The sequence below is a fragment of the Penicillium mononematosum genome (assembly GCF_028829835.1).
Source record: "Penicillium mononematosum strain IBT 11891 chromosome Unknown utg000003l:1.0-8172316.0:1.0-8177699.0, whole genome shotgun sequence".
In the NCBI taxonomy this organism is placed as follows: Eukaryota; Fungi; Ascomycota; class Eurotiomycetes; order Eurotiales; family Aspergillaceae; genus Penicillium; species Penicillium mononematosum.
The window spans coordinates 5,658,145-5,674,486 of NW_026643273.1; the positions used below are offsets into that span (position 1 = coordinate 5,658,145).

General features: G+C 51.8%; 7 protein-coding genes across 7 annotated transcripts; 5 read left to right on the top strand and 2 right to left on the bottom strand.

The window, feature by feature from the left end:
• Positions 1-209: 209 nt before the first annotated feature.
• N7519_007171 (uncharacterized protein) lies at positions 210-6,393 on the top strand (the record flags this gene model as incomplete). The annotated part of the gene is made up of 8 exons (XM_057293947.1): positions 210-411; positions 476-1,575; positions 1,610-2,238; positions 2,412-4,561; positions 4,641-4,698; positions 4,769-4,997; positions 5,066-6,193; positions 6,271-6,393. 8 exons carry the CDS (start codon positions 210-212, stop codon positions 6,391-6,393), a joined length of 5,619 nt encoding a protein of 1,872 aa, XP_057148758.1.
• Positions 6,394-6,495: 102 nt separating this feature from the next.
• On the top strand, positions 6,496-6,698 carry N7519_007172 (uncharacterized protein; the record flags this gene model as incomplete). Its single annotated transcript, XM_057293948.1, is given in 2 exon segments — positions 6,496-6,510; positions 6,525-6,698. The coding sequence occupies 2 exon segments, from the start codon at positions 6,496-6,498 to the stop codon at positions 6,696-6,698; spliced, it is 189 nt and encodes a 62-aa protein (XP_057148759.1).
• A 138-nt stretch (positions 6,699-6,836) lies between these two features.
• On the bottom strand, positions 6,837-7,788 carry N7519_007173 (putative cyclin; the record flags this gene model as incomplete). Its single annotated transcript, XM_057293949.1, has 2 exons — positions 6,837-7,481; positions 7,537-7,788. 2 exons carry the CDS (start codon positions 7,786-7,788, stop codon positions 6,837-6,839), a joined length of 897 nt encoding a protein of 298 aa, XP_057148760.1.
• Positions 7,789-8,282: 494 nt separating this feature from the next.
• On the top strand, positions 8,283-9,641 carry N7519_007174 (uncharacterized protein; the record flags this gene model as incomplete). Its single annotated transcript, XM_057293950.1, has 1 exon — positions 8,283-9,641. One exon carries the CDS (start codon positions 8,283-8,285, stop codon positions 9,639-9,641), a length of 1,359 nt encoding a protein of 452 aa, XP_057148761.1.
• A 548-nt stretch (positions 9,642-10,189) lies between these two features.
• Positions 10,190-11,910, top strand: N7519_007175 (translocon subunit SEC61; the record flags this gene model as incomplete). The annotated part of the gene is made up of 5 exons (XM_057293951.1): positions 10,190-10,199; positions 10,293-10,393; positions 10,461-10,628; positions 10,696-11,771; positions 11,829-11,910. 5 exons carry the CDS (start codon positions 10,190-10,192, stop codon positions 11,908-11,910), a joined length of 1,437 nt encoding a protein of 478 aa, XP_057148762.1.
• A 540-nt stretch (positions 11,911-12,450) lies between these two features.
• Positions 12,451-13,914, bottom strand: N7519_007176 (bifunctional ornithine acetyltransferase/N-acetylglutamate synthase; the record flags this gene model as incomplete). The annotated part of the gene is made up of 2 exons (XM_057293952.1): positions 12,451-13,378; positions 13,460-13,914. Coding segments are annotated over 2 exons (1,383 nt in total), but the record flags the coding sequence as incomplete, so codon positions are not given.
• A 712-nt stretch (positions 13,915-14,626) lies between these two features.
• On the top strand, positions 14,627-16,312 carry N7519_007177 (origin recognition complex subunit 2; the record flags this gene model as incomplete). Its single annotated transcript, XM_057293953.1, has 1 exon — positions 14,627-16,312. One exon carries the CDS (start codon positions 14,627-14,629, stop codon positions 16,310-16,312), a length of 1,686 nt encoding a protein of 561 aa, XP_057148764.1.
• Between the last annotated feature and the right edge of the window lie 30 nt (positions 16,313-16,342).

Below are 16,342 nucleotides of genomic sequence, written 5' to 3' on the forward strand. Positions count from 1 at the left end.
TATAATTACATTGCCAGCCACTTGCTTTCCTAGGAAGTCAACTGTCTTCCTTTTCCCTACTCGCTCAAATCACCTACTTTGCGATCATCCGGTCAGCCAACCACTTCTCTTAGAAAGATATTTTCTTCATTTGCTGGAGCTATGCTGACACTGCGAAGCATATCGTAACCAGATACACTAGCTGAAGGTTTATTTGTCCCTTTACAATCATGGCTGGCCGTGGAAACCGGCGATTGCGCGGCCAAGGCCATACCAGCAATCCAGACAGATCGAACAACCTCGGAACCCGTAACCAAAGCGACAAAATCTGCAGGCAATTTCAGCGTGGAAATTGTACCTATGGCTCGACTTGCAAGTTCTCGCACGACCCGGCAAGAGCTAGCGTACCTGAGCCTAATCCTACAGCTGATGGTTCGGCCCGGAAACAATACTTGGACTGGAAGAAGATTCTAAGAAGGAATTTCCTCGGTGTCAGATCTCAGAGAGGACCAGAAGAGATCCTTCAACTATGGGCAGGAGCGATTGAAATACTTGATAGTGAAAATACAGGGGGACCAACAGTTCCTTGTTAGAGACCTCGTGGATGACGATCTTGATGGGCACGGGTTCATACTGGCAACTATCGATACAACCGGCCAGGACTCAACTCACCATATTCCTGTCTATGTTGAGCCATTTCTGAAAGTTATTACCCATTCTTCCCTCTTAGATTGTCTCTCTGTTGATTCATTTGTTGGCTCTATGTACGCAACATTTGGTGGCCCGAATGGAGATCGAGCAATCGGGTTTTTGGAAAGCGTTTGTCGCTGCATGATAAACAGCTGTGAAAAAAACAGCAACAACCGGACTCTAGTCACTCCAGACATGGTGAAGTTGTTGTTGAGTGCCCTGTATCAGCTTCTGTACAGGGTCCGACGGGCACGCTTCCATGATGACCTTGCTTCACTTCTCGGCTCATTGTACGAGTTGGTCCACAAAATGATCAAAGTCTACTCCAAGGCCGACCTCGAGGCGCTTGACAACAGGATAGAGATCATGCGAAATGTGGTTGCAAGCGCACTCCGCGGTCTTGTTCCACCCACAGTACCCGAAGAAAGCGTTCCAAGGATTAGCACTAGACTAGCTCAATCGACATTTCCAATGGACACAGAAATCCCTGGTGGCAGACACGACAACGACCTTGCAGAAATCTCAGAGATTCAGATTCTTCCGACACAGGGAGAAATTGTCAGTGACAATTCGGAATATCTACCATCCACCAACTTTTCTCAGCCGCACTTCATCGCAGACCCTATGTTGAGATACATTGACTCCACGTTCCGGCTTCTGCGCCATGACATCTTCGGCTCTGTTAAGGATGTACTCCGAGATCTACTGCAGCAATGTGGCCCAAATCCCAAGCTATCGAACAAGGATACCAGGGCGCATATCTACATGACATCACATGTCCAGCGTGTCTTCGTTAATGGGAGAAATGAGCTTGAAGCAACAGTATCCTTCTCTGTACCGCCACAACTACGCAAAAAGCCTCTTGCCGAGCAGTGCAGATGGTGGAAAGACTCTAACCGACTAGAGGTAGGGACCCTGGTGTGCTTCCTGACTTCCGAAGGCACACCAAAAAAGGCTGCTTTTTCTCGAAGTCACAGCAAAGTGTTCCTCACAAGAGCAAGCAAAGAAAGAAGAGAGCACCCTTGTCTCCAATCGGCATCTGCCCAGCATTACAGTGAAGCTCGCGACATGTTCACAGCAAGAACTGGATCTCCTCGGCCAAATTTACAGCGAGAAAATCCCAGGTACACTGGTTGACTTCCATGGCCTCATTCCTGCTACATTTGTCCCGATTCTAAGGAACCTACAGCGTGTTCAGCGTGAAGGGGAGTTGACATTCCAGAAATGGATTTTGCCAGGCCAGAACGGGGATAAGGGGACTACCAATATACCTCCACCAGCATACGCCCGAAAGCTAGGATTTGCCTATCCCTTCCTTTCGATCATGAAAGGTCAAACCCGAGACATTAAGTTGGATCCCAATTTCCCGGAGTCTCTTGACATCAAGGAGCTAGAAGGTTTGACTGGTCTCGACCTTGGCCAGTGTCAGGGACTTGTTGCTGCTCTCACCCGGGAATATGCCATGATTCAAGGGCCACCGGGAACGGGAAAGTCTCATGTTGGCGTCAAGCTGGTTCAGGTTCTCCTCGCCGTCAAAGCAAGCGCGAATTTGGGGCCAATCATCGTGATGTAAGTATTTCTTATTCTACACATCTTTAAAGACCTAAACAACCGGCCGCCGGCCGTAGTCCGTTGGTCTGGTCAGTTTGTTGGGTAAACAGCAGAAAAGGGCCAAAAAGCTTATTTGGGAAAGCGGCTTTTCTATGTATAACCGTTGATCATATGGCTAACCTCGACGATAGGTGTTACACTAACCATGCCTTGGACCAATTCTTGAAGCACCTTCTTGCAATTGGTATCCAGAAGATCATACGAATTGGCGGCCGCAGTCAGGCCACTGAGCTGGAAGGCAAGAACCTTCGCGTTGTTAGCGGTGGCGTCAGCAAGACAAGAGTAGAGTCTCAAACACTCGGACAAACCTACAGCGACCTTGAAGAATGCATGAAAATAGCCGGGTATTCCATGAAGCCTCTGCACCAGTCTCGAAAGGGCCCGACCTGGAAAGGGATGCAGCACTTTTTGCGCCGGAAGTGGCCCGCCATACACAGACAATTGGATTTGATGGATGCCGAGGGATTCAAAATTGTCACTGACGATCCTCTGTTAAACTGGCTGGGAGTCAAATCGTTCAATTGCTCGAAAACTGAGGATGTGGATGAGCCCGATGATGAGCGCTTGGGAAGCCTGATACGCACTGCCGAGCGAAACATCTATCGCCCCTCGAGGCCAGAGCGTCAAACTCTTGCAAAGAGCTGGTTTAAGCAATGGTGCAAAGATGAGAGTGCCTCAATGTTTGAGGCTATCAATAGCGCCGAGCGTTCGCGTGAAAACATACACGCCGTCCACGAAGAAATAAACCGACGGGCTCTGATTCAAGCTGACGTTGTGGGCATCACGACAACATCCCTTGCGCGAAATATTGAGACATTACGCCGCATAGGAGCAAAGGTCATCATATGTGAAGAGGCAGCCGAGGTGATGGAGGCACATGTCATCTCATCTCTTATGCCGGGCGTGGAGCACTTCATCCAGATTGGCGATCACAGACAGCTACGGCCGCAAATTCAAAATTACTCGCTTAGCCTTGAGTCTTCATCTGGGAAAGCCTGGCAGCTAGATCGGAGCCAATTTGAGAGGCGTGCTGTTGGAGAGCCGGGCCTCAATCCTGCCCCTGTTGCACAACTCTATGTGCAGCGAAGAATGAGGCCCGAGATTTCGCAACTCATTCGAAGTGTCTATCCAAAGCTTGAAGATCATGAAAGCGTCATGAACCTTCCTAACGTCGTCGGAATGCGAGAGAACGTCTTCTGGCTGGACCATCGACGCGATGAAGACAAGAGCGAAGATGACATTCGTGTGAAGTCGCATAGTAATAAATGGGAGGTTGACATGGCGACCGCTCTTGTGCGGCATCTTGTCCGACAGGGAGAGTACAACAGCAATGACATTGCTCTTCTGACTCCCTATACCGGTCAACTGCGGAAGCTTAGAGCATCGCTGAGCAAAGATTTCGAAATATGTCTCAGCGAGCGGGACTTGGAGACCTTAGCAGCCGAGGGGCTCGGGGTGGACACAGATGAGACTCCTGAAGCAGGACCTCGCAAAATAATTGAGAGGAAAACGCTCCTTCAGACGCTGCGCCTTACTACCGTTGATAATTTCCAGGGCGAAGAGGCGAAGGTGATCATCGTCTCCCTAGTTCGGAGCAACTTGAAACAAAAAGTTGGCTTTCTTCGCACTGAGAACCGTATCAATGTACTTCTCAGTCGAGCACAGCACGGGATGTACCTGATCGGGAATTCCGAGACCTACCTCAATGTCCCAATGTGGGCTGATGTTCACGCTCAGCTCACACGAACGAACGCAGTCGGTACAGAACTGGCCCTATGCTGTCCCCGCCACCCCGAAGTGCCTATCCTCTGCTCTGAGCCTCATGGGTTTGAGACGAAGAGCCCCGAAGGTGGATGTAATCTCCCATGCACCCGTCGTCTCGAGCCATGTGGCCACCGGTGCCAGGCAAAATGTCATTCATCGTTCATGCACCATGGCTTTGCATGCTGCAAGCCTTGTCCTCGAATTCGGAAGACCTGTGACCATGCATGTCCTAAGCTCTGTGGTGAAGAGTGTGGTCTTTGCATGGTTGAAATCCGCGACGTGATGCTTCCTTGTGGCCATGTTAAAAAGAAGCTCATGTGCCATCAGATGCGTAACCTGGCATCCATTAAGTGCGACGTCAAAGTGGATAAGGTCGTTACCAAGTGTGGCCATGTTCTCCGACTTGCCTGCTTTATTGATGTTACGTCTGAGATCTTTAGTTGCACTGAGCCATGCACCGAAATTCTCGGATGTGGTCACAACTGTGGAGGTGTCTGTGGGAAGTGCTTGAAGAAAGGTGAAAATGGTGTAGTGTCGTTTGGGCATCCGGCATGCACAAAGAAATGTGATCGTCCACTTGGCGTCTGTAATCACAGGTGCCTCAAGGTATGCCATGATGGCGAAGGCTGTGGGAATTGTGAAGCCAAATGCGAGGTGAGCTTGATTTCTCCATTTCTCTTGCTTACATCCCTGGTTATTCTTGTATCATACTAACACTAAAAAGGTTCGATGCTCACACTCAGCCTGTGCCTCCACCTGCGGAAAGGCATGTGCACCATGTATCGAGAAATGCAATTGGGTTTGTCCTCATCAAGGCTCCTGCTCAATGCCTTGCGCAGCACCGTGTGATCGACTTCCGTGCGATGAGCGATGCGCCAAAATCCTCGATTGCGGTCATCAGTGCCCAAGTCTTTGCGGAGAAGACTGTCCTAGTGGTCTGTGTCAAGAATGCGGTGACAAGCCAGACGCTCGTGTCGACTTCCTTGAATGGAAATGTTATTCTGAAATCAACCTCGACGAGAGTCCAATTGTCGTGCTCGGCTGCGGCCATTTCTTTACCAGTGAGTCGGTCGATGGTCTTGTCGGCCTAGATGAAGTGTACACAAGAGACAGATCTGGCAAGTTTGACGGCCTTAGGGATGTCTCTGCTTCTCTTGCTAGTGCCATACCATCGTGCCCTGATTGCAAGCAGCCCATTCGTCAGTTCGTAACAAAGCGATACAATCGTGTCATCAATCGAGCTGTTATGGACGAAACATGCAAGCGATTCTTAACCAAAGGACGCATCGACCTTGAAGCCCTTGATTCCCGTCTGAATACCCTCGCAGATGCGCTTGTTTCCAAAGACACAACGGCGAGGCCAATCAGCCTTACCAAAGCGCAGATCAACACAAGATATGGGGCCTTTGTCCAGCTTGCGAAGGAAGCTGCAGTCCTCAGTAAAACGATGGATACAGGGCACCAACCGGCGAAGCGGCTCAAGGACGCCATTGCCTTCCGTCAAAAACCATCAGATGATGAAGCTATCACCGTCTCCAGCCAACTTGAAAGACTGACAATATCCACGCCGAGACCCGACAACCAGATAACTCTTGGGGCACTATTGATCTCTATCAAGGCCCGCGAATTCGTTCTTCATGATAAGTTCAGACTCTTGCATTCAAATGCAAAGATCGAGGAGTCAATCCTCATTGTTCAGCTTAATCAGCTCACGATACCGTTCCTGGAGGACTGCCAGGACTTGATCATCCAAGCCAAGGGTGGGAGCCTCTCCCGTATTGTCATCACGGCAACCCTCGCATTTGCCAAAATATCCGAACTGTTCGGATGGTACCATCGCACACGTCCAGTACACGGAAAGGATGAGACTGATATGAAAAGACGGAAGAGCACGGGGTTAGAATCGCGTGATAACCGCAGGAATACGGCGCGTGAGTTCCTTGCCGATGCCTTGCATTTATGCGAGGAATTGGGCAATTGTGAGGAACTTCGAGAGAAAGTTCAGGAAATGAATCGTCTCTATGAAGAGACTCGATATGAAGAGATCACGCCAGAGGAACTTGCGTCTATCAAGATTGCCATGGTTGGCGGGCGAGGAGGCATAGCGACTAACTCTGGGCATTGGTACAATTGTATCAACGGACATCCTGTGAGTTGAATTTGCGGAATATTCGAGATCTTCTTCTTAGAGACATACAAAGCTAACCTTTTCTGTTCTTTCTTCAGTTTGCCATTGGCGAATGTGGGATGCCGACGGAGCTAGCGAAATGTCCTGAATGTGGTGCGCGTATTGGAGGACAAAATCACCAGCCTGTTGAGGGTGTTTCTCGAGCGGAGCATATGGAGTAGGATGGAAGCATCTATGCCGTTCATTTATCATCAGAATTTTACCTAGCTATCTTGCAATTGAGTTCTAAATAGCATTCATACATCTATTTTGATGTTACGGCCATGAGAGAGGCTATGGTATGTAACAATAGGTTCAGCTGGACAGGCTGCAGAATTCACTGCGATTGGCCGAAGCTGTGGAACAGTCAATGCCCCTGACAGCATATTGGGCCACACCTGCAGAGACGAGGCCGTCTGTTGTCGGTCGGGTGTTGCCAGAATTCCTTCTGGGTGCAGACCAGGATCTCGCAAGTCTTCAGCCGTGAGGCCTTCTGTTGCCAGGACGTTCCTGCCATCCTGCGGTATATTATTTGGTAGATAGCTTGGTAGCTTCTACCAGAACATCCTTCCCAGTAGGCTTTTGATCTCGAAATCTGATGTTCTCAGCAAAAGTCAAAGAATGTTCATTCGCCCTCCTCCATCATTCGCCGTCGCTCAATTTCGGCATCCACATCATCTACTACCATTGGAATAGCTCTGTTCTTCCACCGACTGACCTCCGCCCGCATAAAGCCTTCTGTGCTTTTCATGCCGACGACCAAAAAGCCGAGCTCTTCGCGATCAACATCAAAGACTTCCCACCACTCGCCATCCACAAGCTTGACCTCCTCCTCGCGTGAAGCGAGGTAGATGGCAGCCACAGCCAGGGCATTTGGCTGGTGAGTGACATAAAGGAGCTGGGGTGAGAGCAGCGCCGCATTGAGGTGCTGGATGACCCGTTGAGCCACAGCGGGCTTTGTCACACCCAAAGTTTGAAGATATGTCAAAGCGATCGTGTGCGGTAGAGCGACATGTGTATCAAAGCCGAGAATACGGAGGATAACCGTTTCGGTGCGGAGGAGCACTAGCCGGGCGGACTGGTAGCCTCCCTCGGACAGGATATAGGATTCGGGCGATGGAGGGGTTTCGGGAGCCCCGCTGTGCCTCACAAACCACAATGGCGATGCATCTTGCGATAGGAGGAATGTGTAGACATTCAGGACAGAGCGTGGGGAGGTTGGTTGAAAGGAAAGCTTAGCCGTCAGGTACAAGGCTGCAGCAGATACATCCTGCTCTGGTTAGTGGATCAGAAGGCAGATTGAGAATTCCTGGAGTTGGCCTTACCTTGACCGAGTAGATTCGCAAGCTACCCCCATCAGCGCCAAGCCAAAAACGCGTGAAGATCACGATCGCTTGGGCAATTACGTCCTGTGACAGGTGTAGTAGAATTCCGGCAGCTTGAGTGAGCTGTGCGCCCGCACAACGAATGGAGGTTTCGAGATCGGATGGGACATTGTCGATTGAGGATGAAGAGTTGGACAGTTGGTCTGGCGTTGCCAGGGCATTGGATAAATGCTTCAGACCGTTGGGAGCCATGACGCTGGGAGTTTGCAGAAAACGTGCAATGACGCAGATCCTCGTGCAGCTGAAACCATGCACAGCGGGAACGGGAAAATTGACGGGATCAAACTCGAAAGAAGCCTATATTGTAGAGGCACTAATTTGGGCGTGTAATTAATCAGATTGGAAAAGGAAGATGTGGTGGATCATTGGAGGTGGAGAGAGCTCCTGTTCAGCCACCGCTATTTCCATCACCCCAGCCTCTTGTTTTCCTGTCAAATTATTTTTCGTTTTGGTTTCAAAAGGGAAAATTCAAAGACTCAACACTGTGAAACACGAAATACTTCACTGAAACTACCTATACCCTTTTTCATTTGACCTTGAATACCACCAGGGGTCTGTTATCGTCCTTGATTAGCCTTCATACCTCTCCCCTACAGATACCCCAGGTTGCACACGCCACATTGGGCCTGAATCGACGTGGCATTTCTATCCTGCCTGCTTGTTCTGTCGAAATAACCCCTCAGAACATGTCTCCCGATCTCTCCCATGCACCTGTCACCCTGCATTCCGATGGCACGCAACCTCACGAGACCGTTGCCTTGACGCCCCCAGGATCGTCGATCCGTCTAACCTCAAATCACTTTAATAATCCGCCTTCACATCGTCGGGCAAACACAGAATATATTGCAAGACCCCCACTATTTGAACAGGGCATCGACGACACGATATCAGGCCCAAAGAATACCCCCTGGACGGAAACCTTCCCGAAGAAGAAGCTTGAAGCAAGAGCCAGGATCTTGTCAGATTGGTTTCAGGGGAAATCAGATCCAGTCGAGTTGGGGCTGAAAATGGGGCCTAACAGTGCTTCAGATGGGACCGGATTAGATTCCCGTCCAGCTCCAACATCCATGTCACATACGAGGCAGAACTCAACCCCAACGAATCGGTTTTCATTCTTCGGCCTGCGGCGACAACCGAGCAGGCCCAACTTCCCAGAACCAGCAGATGATGAGTTCCTGAACCTGGACATCACTGCCGCTCTTTCACTACCCGAGTCGGACGATACCAACGATGAGGCGCTGGATGCCCTACGAGATCACGCCGACAAGGTGCTACGACGCATGCAGGATGCCTATAAGCAGCGGACCTTCGCCATGCACCAGGCCTTGGCAGAGAAGAACGAAAAGCAGGAGGAGCTCGAAGAGACTCGCGCCAGAGTCGACCACCTCAAGACGCAGCTGGACGGCATGGCCGCCAAGGTGCTTGATCAAGAGAAAGCCATGCAGGCCATGGCCGAGGAATTGGAGCAAGAGAGACAGATGCGAAAGGCCGAAGAATCCCGCAGTCGCAGTTGTGCAATTCGTACCGTGCACCCAGATGACGACGTGCCTTCCATGGCCCTCCAAACTCCTCGGCGCGGAGGAAAACGTGCTAGCCATAGCACCTTCACCAGCGACTCGGGCTTCGAATCCGGCGACGAGAGCGTTGCCGATAGCGTCTTCTCGCAGCGTGAAGGCGTCGAGTCTCCCACGTCCACGCTGACAGCGCCGTCTCCCAACATGTCGCAGATCGCCCTATCTACGCCGACGGGCCCGATACCAACACCTACAATCCAGAAAAACCTGGTTGCCGTCACAAGTGCAGCACCGCCTGCACGCTCATCGGCATATGATCGGGTGTTGAAGGGCCTTGCTTCAACGCGTTTAGGTAGCTCTTTCACTGGTGGTAACGGCAATGCGTCTAATTGCAGCAACTGCTACGGCGTGCCGGCTTCCGAGGCCTGGAGTGTCATGGGTGTCCTGCAAGACGAGAATCGGGGCCTGAAGACACGATTGGGAGAGCTTGAGGTGGTCATTGATGATTGCCTGGGTCTCGTTGGACCTTGAAAGATTTTCTTTTGGCCATATTATACTCTTTATAGAATGCTGGTATATATTTATAGGACCAAAGTAGGAATATTTATTTGGGCATGGATGCCAATATTATTCCTAATAATTACCCCATATGCTGTAGACCCCCCGATCGCGTTGTTAGTACCGTGGCCTCTGGAGTGTGGGGATAGCTTGGAGCCCTGCTTTTTGGTGTGCACACATCGGACTTGAAAGACTAGCAGAAAAAAAAAAGTCTGGAGAATTGAATTGAAGCTCATATTAGAGCTCATACCAGTGCAATTATCTCCAAATATGCCGTTCCTGTGTTGGTTGAGTCACCAAGTTGGTTGTTGCGGCGAAGACCAAGTGGCCTTAATTAGCGCGGAAGCGAAAAGTGGCCAGCGAACCTCTTCTGTCTTCTTCTTCCCTCCTCCCCCATCTTCTCGACAACTTCACTTCCTTCTCCTTTTGTTTTATTTCTCTTAATATTTTCCATTCCTTTAGCTGGTTTTCGACTCCAGCTTTCTTTAATTCTTTAACGGACTGGGAGGAAGATAGCCACCATGAGCGGCCGTGAGTTCCCCGAATCCTCGTCGCGCACGCAATCGCAACAATCCGTGTTGAATCGCCCTCAATTGATGGTCAAATGCTGATGGAGGACTATAGTACGCTTCCTTGACTTGATCAAGCCCTTTACGCCCCTCCTCCCGGAGGTGGCAGCTCCTGAGACCAAGGTGCCCTTCAACCAGAAGTTGATGTGGACTGGTGTATGTCGCCCTGAATCCGCTGTCTCCGCACGAAGTCGGCTTGAATCCTAATTGATATATATTGCAGTTGACTTTGATGATCTTCCTGGTCATGAGTCAGATGCCTCTTTACGGTATTGTCTCCTCCGACACTTCGGACCCCCTGTACTGGCTCCGTATGATGCTGGCCAGTAACCGGGGTACTCTGATGGAGCTGGGTATCACCCCTATTATCTCCTCCGGCATGGTCTTCCAGGTATGCGACCCACAACACTCTCCTATCATAATTTGCGATAATTATACTGACACAACTTGTTCTCCAGCTTCTTGCCGGTACCCACCTCATTGATGTCAACCTCGACTTGAAGACCGACCGCGAGCTCTACCAGACCGCCCAGAAGCTCTTCGCTATCATTCTCTCCTTCGGCCAGGCCTGTGTTTACGTCCTGACTGGTCTCTACGGCCAGCCCAGTGACCTCGGTGCTGGTATCTGTGTTCTCCTGATTGTCCAGCTGGTTGTGGCCGGTCTTGTCGTCATTCTGCTTGACGAGCTCCTCCAGAAGGGCTACGGTCTGGGCAGCGGTATCTCCCTGTTCATTGCCACCAACATTTGCGAGTCGATTGTCTGGAAGGCCTTCTCCCCCACCACCATCAACACCGGCCGTGGCCCCGAGTTCGAGGGTGCCATCATCGCTCTGTTCCACCTTCTCCTGACCTGGCCCGATAAGCAGCGCGCCCTGTACGAGGCGTTCTACCGCCAGAACCTGCCCAACGTCATGAACCTCCTGGCTACTCTTCTGGTCTTCGCCGCTGTCATCTACCTGCAGGGCTTCCGTGTTGAGATCCCCGTCAAGTCCTCCCGCCAGCGTGGCATGCGCGGCTCGTACCCCGTCCGCCTCTTCTACACCTCCAACATGCCCATCATGCTCCAGTCCGCTCTGTGCTCCAACATCTTCCTCATCAGTCAGATGCTGTACTCTCGCTTCTCTGAGAACATCCTTGTCCAGCTCCTTGGAGTTTGGGAGCCCCGTGAGGGATCTGCTCAGCTTTACGCCGCCTCTGGTATTGCTTACTACATGTCGCCTCCTCTCAACTTCAAGGAGGCTCTTCTCGACCCCATCCACACCGCTGTCTACATTACCTTCATGCTTGTTGCCTGCGCTCTCTTCTCCAAGACCTGGATTGAGGTTTCCGGCTCCGCTCCCCGTGACGTTGCTAAGCAGCTCAAGGACCAGGGTCTCGTCATGTCTGGTCACCGTGAGCAGAGCATGTACAAGGAGCTGAAGCGCGTTATCCCTACTGCCGCTGCTTTCGGTGGTGCCTGCATTGGTGGCCTGTCCGTCGCCTCCGACCTTATGGGTGCTCTCGGCAGCGGTACTGGTATTCTTCTTGCCGTTACGTAAGTTACTCCGTTGATATCTCAAACATGTTCATCTCAGCTAACAGCTTAATACAGCATCATCTACGGCTACTTTGAAATTGCCGCCCGTGAGGGTGACATTGGCGCTGGCCTCAAGGGCCTCGTCCCCGGCAGCTAAACGAGACTGTCCGTAATTTCACGAGCAGCATGACATAGGATCGCACCGGTCCTTTGCAACCTCTCTGTTTACTTTTCTGTCTTTTTTTCCCTGTCCGCTCTACGTTATACTTTTTGGGTGAATGGATCAGCGCCGTCTGTTTGGCTGAATTGGAACTATACTGATTGATATTCAGTCGTGCGGGTTGATCAACCTGCCGATGAACGTCCCGAGGTCTCCTATCTAGGAGTCTCTGCACGTCGACACAAGTGTGTCAACGTCTTATGTCGTCCATGTGTAAAATCATATGGGTCTAATCTCACTCGATAGACGGTGCTCAGCGATTAAAAGTGCCCTGTTTAGGGCCTTGTAACCATATGTGTCTAGAAAAAACCAAAATCATATATTCAACTTGCCGTGATCCTCAACATCGTTCATATTTATGCTCATTTCAACGGCTCTTCGTAACTATAGGCATTCTCGCTCCCAAAGGCCTTTAATCCCGAAACCTCCATCGATTCGATAATGTGTCCACTGCAAATGCTGAAATACATCTATTTTTTAAGTGCGGTAATCACCGTTGATAGTCACATACTCGTGACTGAAATCACAGAACCAGTAAACAGCATCCTCACCACCACATCCAGCAGCGCCCTGTTCACCACCACCAAGATCAACCTCGATCTCAAGATCCTCATTCTGCAGAATAACACTGGCCCGCTGCTCATCAACAGTCTCAGGCTCACCATTAACCAACAACTTCAAAACCTCACTGCCATCAACTGGACGGAAGCTAACAGAGGTCCGCTCAGGAACAACAGTCCCCTCAGCCACACCCTGCGTATAACCCACCGCACAGAGAATCCGGCCCCAGTTAGCATCCTTACCATAAAGAGCCGTCTTAACCAGCGGCGAGCGCGCAATCGTCGAAGCAATCATGCGCCCAGATTCATAATCCGGCGAGTTGCGCACACGCACAGTAACAAACTTAGTAGCGCCCTCGCCGTCCCGCACAACCAGCTGCGACAGCTCCTGCGCGAAATCAGTCACAACGCCCTGCAGCGCCGTGTAGTCCGCGCTGGCAGACGCGCCCGGCGCACGCACGGTCTCGCCGCCTGCAGCGCCGTTCGCCAGCACCGCGATCGTGTCGTTCGTGCTCGTGTCGCCGTCAATGGAGATCGAGTTGAAAGAGCGCGACACGGCGTGTTTCAGGATGGATTGCAGGGCTGCGGGTTCAACCGCTGCGTCTGTGCAGAGTACGCCGAGCAGGGTGGCCATGTTCGGGTGGATCATGCCAGCGCCCTTTGTCATGCCTGCGAGGCTGTAGGTGCGGTCTGGTGACGAGGGGAGGGTGAAGGTGCGCGAGAGGAGCTTGGGGAAGGTGTCTGTTGTGCAGATTGCGCGGGCTGTGTTGAGCCAGGCTTCGTGTGTTGAGGCGAGGGTTGAGTGCGCTGTTGGAATGCGGTCGAGGATCTTGGAGATCGGGAGGCTGGTGGGTGGGTTGTTGGTTAGTTATTGGGGGATTCTTGGGGTGAGTTATGAAGCAATTGAGATAGGGTGGTGCATTTACCGTTGTCCGATGACACCGGTGCTCATTACTAGAGAGCTGTCGTTCTCGACACCGCTGCACTCGTCTACTTTTCTTCCCATCTGCACGGCGTCCTCTAGGCCGCCCTTGCCAGTAACGGCGTTGGCGCAGCCTGAGTTGATCACGACAGCGCGGATACCATCGCCTTTACGGCTTTGCAGGGTCTTCCTGCTCACTTGCACTGGCGCAGCCTGGAACTTGTTGGTTGTGAACACTGCCGCGGCTGAGCATGGGGTATCGGAGGCGATCAGTGCCAGATCGGGGAAGCGGGTGTTGGAGGCCTTGACGCCCACATGCGTACCAGATACCTGGAAGCCCTGGGGGTAGGTGCCGGTCGTGGGGATGTAGCGCTGTTTGGAGGCCGGAATGGCCATGTCCAGCGGTGCGGAGTAGCATCGGACCTGGCCCTTGAGCATGCGGGCGAGGGGAGGTCGCCATGCTGGCGGATTGGGTAGTTGGAACCATGTGTGTCTTGTATAGTGGAATTGGTAGACACACACCCGGGGTTTATAAGGGAAGATGCTGCTCTTGTGAGTCAAGCCCCGTGAGTCAAGGGAAAAAAGTAGCCGATCTCGGGAGCTCCGCACTCGGCAACTGATTGCGCGGTATGAGCCCACTGCAATTGAGGTGTCTGGGGATATGTTGAGTGATTTGATTATTTGGCCTCTGCTTGCTGAATACTTTGAGTACTTCCAAGGTTTAAATATAAGAAATTGGAATTTTGTCTGATCAGTAAATTTGCTCACATGACTTGCGCGACTTTTTTAGTCCAATGTAAAATTGAATTAAATTTTTATAGCAATACAAAGTAGAGAGACCGACCGCGTATGACACAGATCAGGATAAAAGGTGAGATCTCACGAATTGTGTTGAATCCAAGACAGTGCAGTCGATAGTCGCCGTTATACCTCCAACCTGGAGACGCGGAGTCGGAGAAACCCATCCGCTCCAATTTAATTCCTTCAAGCACTTCCAGACCCAATTAAGTCCTGCATTCCAGTGTCAGACCTGCAGCTCCCTTCAATAACGAGGTCTCGAATTTACCTTCGAACCCCCTTGCGTCGCGACCCTGTGCACATTCTCCGGATCTGATGGTATTGTTGCTTCCTTCCCTTCGCGTCTACGTGACTATAATCTGACTAAAGCGCCATGAAGCGTAAGCTCTCAGACGCCGGCGACCAGCCGCCTGTCTCGACCCCAAAAAGAAGACGGACAGCCCTAGAACAATCCAATGGCGCGTTGAACAGCCACGCGCCTAACGCTTCACTCCCAAACGGCGATGCCTCCTACGAGCTTCCTCCATCAGGACGCGGTCAATCAACACCCAAAAAGGCCAATGGTGTCTCCGCGACGCCCTTACAACAGTCTGGGCTGAAAACGCCCACCCACAAATCTAAGGCTCGTGGCTTGTTCGCTACGCCCACCAAACCCAAGTCCGCAACTGCAGCGACTCCATCTCGAGTGAAGAACGCGGACCGATCCGCGAGGAAGAAGAGCGCACGGGTGCTCTTCGAGCAGGACGAAGATACAGCTTGGGATGGATCGGAACGACTAGCGGAGGAGATCTTACATGGAGATCAGCTTGATACGGAGAATGCAGGTCAGCCTCTGGCGGAGAGTATAGAACCTGAAGGCGAAGAAGATGCCCCCGAAAAAGGAGTGAAACAACCAAAGCGACGTGCTGGACGACCGAAAGGTGCTAGAAATAAGCGCTCCCCGACACCGGAAGGCGAGCTCCCTGCCCACGAGCGATACTTCTTCCAGAACCGCGCTGGTCCTGTTAAGACATCAAATGCCACTCTCAACAAAGTACCGCTGCTAACGCATGAGGAATATTTCGAGAAGCTTGGACAATATGAAGACCCGTGCAAGGAAGAGAAAGAATACCTGCAATCCTTGCACCACCGATCTTTCCCGCAGTGGGCATTCGAGTTCGATGAAGGGTTCAACATCTGCCTATTTGGCTACGGCTCCAAGCGCAAGCTAACGGATGAATTCGCGGAGTGGATCTATAACCACCGCTTGTCAGACACTACGAATCCAACCATAGTAATGGTCAATGGTTACACGCCAGGCATATCCATTCGATCAATCTTCGCTACGATTGTCACAGCCGTGATGGGCGACAATGCACCATCCAAGCTTGGTGCGCAGCCAACCGAAGTCCTCGAACTCCTACAATCTGCGCTCAAATCCCATGAAGAGCCCGTCACCGTTTTGATCAACTCCATTGATGCCCCGCCTCTCCGTCGCGCAGCTAACCAAGCGCTCCTTGCCCGTCTCGCTGCAACACCGCGTATCCGTCTCCTGGTTACAGCCGATACCCCCAACTTCCCGGTCATGTGGGATATCAGTCTGCGTGATCAACTCAATCTCGTCTTCCATGACTGTACAACCTTCCTACCGTTCTCAGCGGAGGCCGACGTTGTCGAGGAGGTTAACGCTCTCCTTGGACGCAAGGGCCGCCGTGTCGGCGGAAAAGATGGCGTGGGCTTCGTGCTCAAGAGTCTTCCCGAGAATGCGCGCAACCTGTATCGTCTCCTGCTGACAGAACTGATCACTCTACTGGACGACGGTCACCAGTCAGACGACGAAGGCGCGGCAGAGGGCGGCAAGCCTGGCGATGAAACTGGCATCGAGTTCCGTCTTCTTTACCAGAAAGCAACGGAAGAGTTTGTGGCTTCTTCGGAGATGATGTTCCGTACCCTGCTGAAGGAGTTCCACGACCACCAGATGATCACTTCGCGCATGGATGCCAGCGGCATGGAGATACTGGGTGTGCCACTATCCCGCGATGAAATGGAGGGCGTGCTGGAGGATCTGGTGCTGGGGTAGCGTAGATTCCCCCTCTGTATTTGGCGTGGA